Genomic DNA, 9,882 nt, shown 5'->3' with positions numbered 1-9,882 from the left:
GGGGGTGCAAATGGTTTGTGTTCAATTACTAAACTAAAGGTTGGTTCAAACCCACCCAGCAGCACTGCAGATGAAAGGCCTGGTGACCTGCTTCTGCAAAAATTATAGCTGAGGTAACCCTGTGAAGCAGCTCTACTCTGTAACACATGAGGTCTCCGTGAGTCAGAATCAACTAGATGACAGTGGGTTTGGTTTTCTTTTTTGGACATTAAGACAGTTTGCTAAAAGGACTCGCACCAAGGTAAGATTGATGTAGTTGCCACTTTAGTTTATTTTTTCCTCTGTAACCATTCCAAGTCTGAAACAGTCCTGGGGACTTCTTTCGGTTAGTTATTTGCAATCACCTGCAGGGACACAGACAAGAAAATAATCAAGTGAACCAAACTGCAGAGCTGAGCTTGGCAGTTTCCCTGCCTTTCTCTTGGGCAATGCGCTGCTCATGTGAATCAGACAGGGCTCTGAACCGGTTTGTTCCACTGCTGAGATTTGCATTGCCACCCCAGATATACTGAATCAGAATCTACGGTTTAACAGGATCCCCAGGTGATTCTTAGGTATAATAAAGTTTGAGAACCGCTGCCCTACTAGTGATTCACAGAACTGGTCCCTAACCAGCAGCAGCATTAGTGTCACCTGGGAACTTGTTAAGCAAGCCCTGGTGGCACAGTGGTTAAAAGCACTCATCTGCTAAGCAAAAGGTCGGTGGTTCGAACCCACCAGCCGGTCGGCAGGAGAAAGATGTGGCAGCCTGCTTCCATAAAGATTTACAGCCTTAGAAACCCTACGGGGCAATTCTACTCTCTGTCCTATAGGGTTGCTATGAGTTGGAATCCACTTGATGGCAGTGGGCTTGGGTTTTGGGGAACTTGTTAGAAATCCAAATTCTCAGCAGGGGTTCAAACTGGAATGAACCAGTTCGAAGCCCTAGAATCAGAGGCAGCTCCTGCCTGAGGAGAACAAGGTGTTATCACAGCCTTCCACTGACCTGCAGCTATCTTGGCCTGGAGTCCTGCTTGGGCTCCAGGGGGCCTGTGGGCTCCTAAAAATTACATGCAAAATGTGTGGATGGGCATGTTTATGGATTTCATGCCCTGTGGGTGAGGCTATAAGCTGCATCTGTTATTTTTTTTTTTTAAATTGTACTTCAGATGAAGGTTTATAGAAGAAACTAGCTTCTCAATTAAATGATTAATACACATACTGTTTTGTGCCATTGGTTGCCAACCCCACAACATGTCAATACTCTTTCCTTCTCGACCTTGGGTTCCCTATTACCATCTTTCCTGTCCACTCCTGCCTTCTCGTCCTTGCCCCTGGGCTGGTGTGCCCATTTAGGCTCGTTTTGTTTTATGGACCTGTCTAATCTTTGGCTGAAGTGTGAACCTCAGGAGTGACTTCATTGCTGAGCTATAAGGGTGTCTGGGGGCCATACTCTGGGGGTTTCTCTAGTCTTTGTCAGACCAGTAAGTCTGGTCATTTAAAAAATTTTTTTTGTGAGTTAGTATTTTGTTGTACATTTTTCTCCAGCTCTGTCCGGGACCCTCCGTTGTGATCTCTGTCATAGCAGTCTGTGGTAGTATCTGGGCACCATTTAGTTGTGCTGGACCTAAGTCTGGTGGAGGCTGTAGTAGTTGTGGTCCATTAGTCATTTGGACTAATCGTTCCCTTATGTCTTTGGTTTTCTTCATTCTCCCTTGTTCCAGGCGAGGTAAGACCAGTGGTGTACCTTTGATGACTGCTCACAAGCTTTTAGGACCCCAGATGCTACTCACCAAAGTAGAACGTAGAACGTTTTCTTTATAAACCGTGTTATGTCAGTTGAGCTAGATGTTCTCTGAGACCATGGTCTGCACAGCCCTCAGCCCAGTAATTCGATCCCTCAGGGAGTTTGGATGTGTCTGTGGAGCTTCCAAGACCTTGCCTTGGACAAGTTGTGCTGGCTTACCCAGTGTTGTGTACTGTCTTACCCGTCACCAAAGTTACCACTTACCTATTGTCCATTTAGTGTTTTTCCATCCCCACCCCTCCCCTATCTCGTAACTATCTAAGATTGTTTCTTTTTGGGTAAACCTTTTCAAGAGTTTTTATAGCGGTGGTCTCATACAATATTTATCCTTTTGTGATTGACTTATTTCACTCAGCATAATGCCCTCCAGATTCCTCCATGTTGTGGGATGCTTCGGAGATTCACCATTGCTCTTTATCTTTGTGTAGTTTTCCATTGTGTGTATGTATCACAGTTTGTTTACCCATTTATCTGTTGATGGGCATCTAGGTTGTTTCCATCTTTTTGGTATTGTAAACAGTGCTGCACTGAACATGGTTGTGCATATGTCTATTCATGTGATGGCTCTCATTTCTCTAGGATATGTTCCTAGGAGTGGGATTGCTGGATCATATGGTATTTCTATTTCTAGCTTTTTAAGGAAGTGCCACATCATTTTCCAAAGTGGTTGTACCATTTTGCATCCCCACCTGTAGTGCATAAGAGTTCCAATCTCCCTGAAGCCTCTCCAACATTTGTTATTTTTTGTTTTTTGATTTGTGCCAGTAATGTTGGGGTGAGATGGTATCTCATTGTGGTTTTGATTTGTATTTCTCTAACGGCTAGTGATCGTGAGCTTTTCCTCATTTGTCTGTTAGCCACTTGAATGCTTTTTTGGTGAAGTGTCTGTTCATAACCTTTGCCTATTTTTTAATTGGATTATTTATCTTTTGTTGTAGAGGTGTTGGATTTTCCTGTAGGCTTTAGAGATTACACCTTTGTAGAATTTGTAATAGCCAAAATTTTTTTTCCCAGTCCATAGGTTCTCTTTTTATTCTTTTGGTGAAATCTTTTGATGAGCATGTTTAATTTTTAGAAGATCCCAGTTACCTAGCTTATCTTCCAGAGTTTGTTTGTTGTTAGTTATGGTTTGTATTAGGGCCTCTAGCAATGATCCTATTTTTTCTTCTATGATCTTTATAGTTTTTGGTTTTATATTTAGGTCTTTGATGCATTTTGAATTAGTATTTGTGTGTGGTGTGAGGTATGGGTCCTGTTTTGTTTTTTTGCAGATGGACATCCAGTTTTGCCAGCTCCTTTTGTTAAAAAGACTGCCTTATCCCCATTTGATGAATTTGGGCCATTTTGGAAGACCAGGTGACTGTAGGTGGATGGATTTACATTCTGGGTTCTCAATTCTGTCCCATTGGTCAATGTATGTGTCATACCAGTACCAGGCTCTTTTGACTACCGTAGCTGTATAGTAGGTTCTGAGGTCAGGTAGTGTGAGTCCTCCTACTTTATTCTTCTTCTTCAACAGTGCTTTACTTGTCTGAGGCCTCTTCCCTGTCCATATAAAGTTAATGATTAGTTTTTAGATCTCTTTAAAGAATGATGTTGGTATTTGGATCGGGATTGCATTGTATTTGTAGATTGCTTTGGGTAGAATTGACATTTTTACGTTGAGTCTACCTATCCAAGAGCATGGTGTGTTTTTCCATTTATGTAGTTCTCTTTTGTTTTTTTGCAGTAGTGTTTTGTAGTTTTCTTTGTATAGGTCTTTTACATCCCTGGTTAGATTTATTCCTAAGTATTTTATTTTTTAGGGGCTATTATAAATGGTATTGGTTTCTTGATTTCCTTTTCGACATTCTCTTTATTGGTGTATAGGAATCCAACTGATTTTTGTATGTTTATCTTATATCGTGCTACTCTGCTGAATCTTTCTGTTAGTTCCAGTAGTTTGCTCATGTAGTCTTTTGAATTTTCTATGTATGGTATCATATCATCAGCAAATAGGGATGGTTTTCCTTCTTTGTTACCAATTTGGATGCCCTTTATTTCTTTTTCTTGTCTTATTGCTCTTGCTAGGACCTCCAGCACAATGTTAAATAAGAGTGGTTGTAAAGGGCATTCATGTCTTTTTTCTGTTCTCAAGGGGAATGTTTTCAGCCTCACTCCATTAAGAATGATGTTGGCTGCTGGTTTTGTATGGATGCCCTTTATTATGTTGAGGAATTTCCCTTCTATCCCTATTTTGCTGAGAGATTTTTTTTTTTTTTTAATCAGGAATGGGTGTTGGACTTTTTCAAATGGCTTTTCTGCATTGATTGAGATGATCCTGTGTTTCTTTTATTTATGTGGTGGATTACATTGATTGATTTTCTAATGCTGAACCATCCTTGCATACCTGGTATAAATCCCACTTGTTCATGGTGTATATTGTTTTTGGTATGATGTTGAATTCTATTGGCTAGAATTTTGTTCAGAATTTTTATGTCTATATTCATGAGATATATTGGTCTGTGATTTTCTGTTTTTGTGGTGTCTTCGCCTGGTTTTGGTATTAGGTTATGCGGACTTCATAGAATGAATTTGGAAGTATCCCTTCCTTTTCTGTGTTCCAAAATTGTTTGAGTAGTACTGGTGTAAGCTCTTCTCTGAATGTTTGGTAGAATTCTCCAGTGAAGCCATAGTTGTTGTTGGGAGTTTTTTCTTTTTTTTTAATTACCTTTTCAATCTCTTCTTTTGTGATGGGTTTGTCCAGATTTTGAACTTCAGTTTGTGTTAGTTTGGGTAGCTAGTGTGTTTCTGGAAATTTGTCCATTTCCTCTAGGTTTTCAAATTTGTTGGAGTATAGTTTTTCATAGTACTCTCTTATGATCCTTTTTATTTCAGTTGGATCTGTTGTAATGTCTCCCATTTCATTTCTTATTTGGGTTATTTGCATATTTCCTCCCCTGTTTTTCATTTCTCAATTTGGCCAGTGTTTTGTCTATTTTGTTTATCCTTTCAAAGAACCAATTTTTGGTTTTGTTGATTCTTTTTATTGTTTTTCTATTTCATTTATTTCTGCTCTGATCTTTATTATTTCCTTTCCTCTGGTGGCTGTGGGCTTCTTTTGCTGTTCTCTTTCTATTCGTTCAAGTTGTGTTGCAAATGTTTTATTTTGTCCTTTTCTTCTCTTTTGATATGTACATCTATTGCTATACATTTATATCTGAGCACTGCTTTTGCTGTGTTCTAAAGGTTTTGGTATGATACTTTTTCATTCTTGTTTGATTCTAGGGGTTTTTTGATTACATCTTTGATTTTTTCTATTACTGAGTGGTTTTTCAGCAGAGTGTTATTCAGTTTCCATACAACTGATTTTTTTTCCTTGCTCTCCCTGTTGTTGATTTCTACTTTGATGGCATTGTGATCAAAGAAGATACTTTGTATTATCTCAGTGTTTTGGATTTTGTTGACAGTTGCTTTGTGGCCTAAAAACAAAAAACTAAGATATGGTCTATTCTGAAGACTGTTCCATGTGTGATTGGAAAGAAATGTGTACCTTGCAGCCGTTGGGTGGATTGTTTGATATATGTCTATGAGGTCAGGTTGGCTGACTGTGGACTTTAGATCTGTGTCTTTGTTGAGTTTCTTTGTAGGTGTTCTGTCCTTTACCAAGAGTGCTGTATTGAAGTCTCCTACTAATATTGTAGAACTATCAATTTCTCTTTTCAGTGCTGCTAGTTTTTTTTTTTTTTTTTAATGTATTTTGAAGCCCTGTCATTGGGTGGATAGATATTTATTGTGGTTACATCTTCATGATGGATTGTCCCTTTAATCATTATATATAATGTCCTTCTTTGTCTTTTATGATGGATTTTGTTTTAAAGTCTGTTTTATTTGAGATTACTATTGCCTCTCCAGCTCTTTTTTGGTAGGTGTTTTCTTCATATTTTTTTTTTCATCCTTTGATTTTTAATGAATTTATGTATTTGTTTCTAAGGTATGTGGGTCCTTTTTTTTTTTTTTTTTTTTAATCCATTCTGTCACTCTCTGTCTCTATGGATGCATTTAGGCCATTTACATTCAGTATAATTATTGATAGGTGTGAGTTTACTGCTGTTATTTTGTAGTGCTTTTTTGGGGGGGGGGGCTGACTTTTTTTTTGTTCCTCTTGCTCTCCTGTGCTGAATTACTTTTGCTTATGGATTTTTTGTTCATTTCTTTCACTTTTGTAGGTTTTGTTTTTACTGAGATTTTATGTTATTCTTCCTCATTTTGATGAGTATGTTTGTTAACTTTCTTGTGGTTACTTTGAAATTTACCCTTATCTTCCTAAGTTTTAACTAGTCTTTCATTACTTGGTATTGCTTTGACCTCCTCTTCATTTGGAAGTTCTATACCTACACTAGTTATTCCCTCTTTTATTGTTCTGACATTGTTGTCATTTATAGATTAACCTCTGTGGTTCCCTGTTGTAAATCTTTTAGTTTCATTTTATCCTTGAGAGTTCATTACCTATATTGGTATCTGACTGATGTGGTCTTGCATCCTAGATTCAGACTGTTGTTTGATGTTGTTGGTTCTCTAACCTAAGGACTCCCTTTACAATTTTTGTAAGTTTGGCTCGGTTTTTACATATTTCTTTAATTTCTCTTTATCTGGAAATGTTCTAATTTCACCATCATATTTGAGTGAGAGTTTTACAGGATATATTTTTCTTGGTTGGCAATTATTTTATTTCAAGGTTTCATATACGTCATTCCATTGCCTTCTTGCTTGCATGGTTTGTGCTGAGTAATCAAAACTTAGTCTTATTGTGTCTCTTCTGTATGTGACTTTTCTTTTTCTTGAGCTGGTCTCAGGATTCTTTCTTTGTCTTTGGTTTTAGCGATTGTAATTATGATGTGCCTTGGTTATTTTCTTTTGATGAGTATCCTATATGGGGTAAGTTGAGCTTCTTGGGTGGTCAACTTTTCATCTTTCACGATATTAGGGAAGTTTTCTGTCAGCAATTCTTCAATGATCCTCTCTGTGTTTTCTGTTTTCTTCCCGTGTTCTAGAACTTCGATCACTCACACATTTTTGCTTTTGATTGTATCCCACACTGTTCTCAGGGCTTCTTCATTTTTCTTTTCTCTGACAAAGTGGTATCTAAGGATGTGTCTTCAATTTCGCTGATCCTCTCTTCCATTGTTTGAACCCTGCTCCTCAAACATTCTCTGACACTGTCCATTTCTGAAATCTTTTTGTTTATCTTTTGGATTTCTAATTGCTGTTTTTGTATGATTTCTAGTTGTGAGTTTATTTTGACATTTTGTTCCTGTATTATTTTCCTGAATTCTTCCATTGTTTTGCTGTCTTTTCCATGATTTTGTCTATTTTTCCTCATTTTTGTCTGATTTTTCCTTTATCTCTTCAATCACCCTGAATATTAGAGATTTGAATTCCCTATCAGGTAGTTCCAGTGCCCTTTTCTTCTACTGGAAGGTCATCTGGTGTTTTATTTTGGACACCTACTGGAGCCTTCCCGTCCTATTTTTTAAATATGTTTTGATATTGTCTGCTGTCTTCAGGACATTCAGTAATTATTTTCTTCATTTATTAATTGTACATTTGTTTGTTTTGTCCTGCTGTTTTGTTTTATTTGTTTATGGCTGAGCAGGTGGGCTGAGCGTTCTTTGTTGTTTCCTGGTCTGTGGGCACTATACTTCTCACCACCTTTTCCAATGGGAAGGGCCAGTTGCTCTGCTATGGTTAAGTACAGCATGTCCAGCGGAGGGGGTGGGGCTGGGATGGGTTGTTTGCAGCAGATACTGGGGCCTACAGGATGGGGCCATGGTAGACTGTGGCTGTGCTCCTCAGGGGTGCAATGCTCAGGGCATGGTGCAGATTGGCAGGAGGGAGGGGAGAGGATTTGATGTGTGGAGCTAAGTGGGTGAAGGAAAGAAGAGAAAGAGGAAGGAGAAACAGAAGCCAAAAAAGAAAGAAAAGTGCTGAGGGAGCCTGTCATTGGAGTGGTGCAGACTTGGGGAAGATGTGTGTTCATGGCTTTGTAGCTGTGGAGTGTGGCACAGCCCCTCAGGAAGGGTTAGATACAGAACATGCAGCTAGGTGGGTGGAAGAAAGGAAAGAAATGAAGAGAGAGATAAACTAGATTAAAAAATAAATAAATAGTGAAAAGCACATGCAGCCAGATGGTCAGGAGAAAGGAAAGGAAGGTTGAGAGACAAAAAACTGAGAGAGCAGGGAAAGAAAAAAAAAAAAAAAAAAACAGATACCAAGTAGTTGGGGGGCAGGAAATCAAGTAAGGTAGAGACAAGAAACCAAGAAAAAAAGAAGACAAACAATGTCCCAAAGAAGCCCACCAGGAGTGGTTCCCCAGCCAAGCTGTGGCTGCACAGCCTGTAAAGAAGGAGTGGAGCTGGACCACGATGCCAGGTGTTCCAGAGAAGGGTAAGGAAGGTAGGTTGAGAGAGACAAGAAACTGAGAAAAGAAGAGAAAAAAAAAATGCCCTGAGGAAGCCCTCAGGCTTTGCAGTGCAGACCAGGGAAGGGGTTCCCCAGCCTAGCTACATTGCACACCCCGTCTAGAAGGAACAGATGGCAAATGGCACCAGATGTTTAGGATAAAAGAAAGGAAAGATGATAGAGACAAGAAACTGAAAAAGAAAAAGAAAAAAAAGCCCCAAGGGAGCCCTCTGGCTTGGCCACGTGATCCAGGGACATGGTTCCCCAGCTGAGTGGTGCTGCACAGCCTGTCAAGAAGGAGCGGAGATGGCAAATGGAGCCAGATGATTGAGTGAAAGGAAAGGAAGGAGGTGAGAGGGAGAGAAGGAATGAAAAGAAGCCAAAAGAACTACGGCACAAAAAACTGGCACTGAAAAAGCTGGCCTGTATGGGCAGGGCAAATCTAAGCTGCAAGGAGCCAGTGTGTCCTTGGCTGAGTGACCATGGCTTGCTGGAAAGCTGCAAAGGCCGCAGAGGGGGAAGAAGGTTGGATGGTCAGAAAGTGTGTATCACTGGTTACCAGGTGTTGTGTCTCCCGCTGGGAGCTCAGTGAAGCTGCCTTTCTGTACTCCCTGTCCACTGTTCTTGGGGTGGCTCAGGGGCCCAAGATGGTGAATCCATGCCTTGTTAGCTGATAGGGGACCTCCACTCTGTAGCTCTTCCCACTCTCTCTTCTCTGTCATTTTCTTATTTCTTTTGGTGCTTGGTTGAGTTCTTTATCCCTTCATTTGACCCTTAGGGTTCCAGGGTTGATGTTTGTCTCTGTTTTACTTAGTTTTTGAGTCTTTGCTGTGGAGGAAGGGCGTGGTGCTTCTGTCTATAGAGTCAGGTTGCCTTTGCCTCCCCAAACCAAGTTGCAGAATGGTATGAAGAATAAGATCCTATTTTTGGTTGGAAGACACTATGTACATGTGTGTTCATAATACATAAATAAAGTCCCGAAGACCACACATCAGTCTCAGAACTGTGATTATCCTTGGGCCGTGGAGATGAAGGTACGGAACGAGTGGGGACTTCTACTTTCTTACTTGATACACTCTTATAATCTTTTACTATTAAAATTATTTTTTTAATGTGGGAAAGTATATTTAGCATAAAATTGCCATTTTAACCATTTTTTAAGTGTAAAATTCAGTGACATTGATAATGTACAACGTTGTGTAACCACCACCACTATTTCCACATTTTTCCACCACTCCAAACAGAAACTCTACCCATTAAGCAATAGCCTCCCATCCTTTGCTGTCTTAACAAAGACTATTAACTTGCTGGAAGAAAAAACCTAGTAACTGCTACAGGTTTCTGTGTTGCTGACACTCCATAAACTTTTGTTGAAAGGATAAATGCCCTTGGCCACCTGTCTCCTCCTGTCATTTCCCTGCTCATGCCTTTTGTTGGCAGCTTCCCGGCCTTGGTTTGTCACCGTCTGGTTTATCCAGGCAGGTGCTCCCAAGTACCCCCAGAGCTGCAGCTGTGCCTGACTCCATGATGGGCCCCTGGGCTGGATTCCACTTGGCTCCTATGCAGCTGCCGGGGGTGGCCTCCACAGAGGACAACTGGCTGTGGCGGCAGCTTGGCTTGCCCACTCCTGGAAGCTGCCACTGGGCAGCTGAACG

The 9,882-nt window shown here is 40.2% G+C and overlaps 1 protein-coding gene across 2 annotated transcripts in view; it reads right to left on the bottom strand.

Annotated features, from left to right (window-relative positions):
• LOC126072599 (chymotrypsin-like elastase family member 2A) overlaps positions 1-9,882 on the bottom strand; it is a 91,318-nt gene that overhangs the window by 66,114 nt on the left and 15,322 nt on the right. The window contains exon 8 of one of the 2 annotated variants that reach the window (XM_049877996.1): positions 256-344. The exons of the other annotated variant lie outside the window; for it this stretch is intronic. Coding sequence (XP_049733953.1) covers positions 327-344 — 18 coding nt within the window. The 3' untranslated portion in view covers positions 256-326. Of the gene's footprint in view, positions 1-255; positions 345-9,882 lie in introns of those variants that run through there. 2 annotated transcript variants of the gene reach the window in all.

The sequence above is a fragment of the Elephas maximus genome, chromosome 3, assembly GCF_024166365.1.
Source record: "Elephas maximus indicus isolate mEleMax1 chromosome 3, mEleMax1 primary haplotype, whole genome shotgun sequence".
NCBI lineage: Eukaryota > Metazoa > Chordata > Mammalia > Proboscidea > Elephantidae > Elephas > Elephas maximus.
The sequence above is the reverse complement of the archived record's forward strand: the minus strand, read 5'-3'. Positions and strand labels throughout refer to the sequence as shown.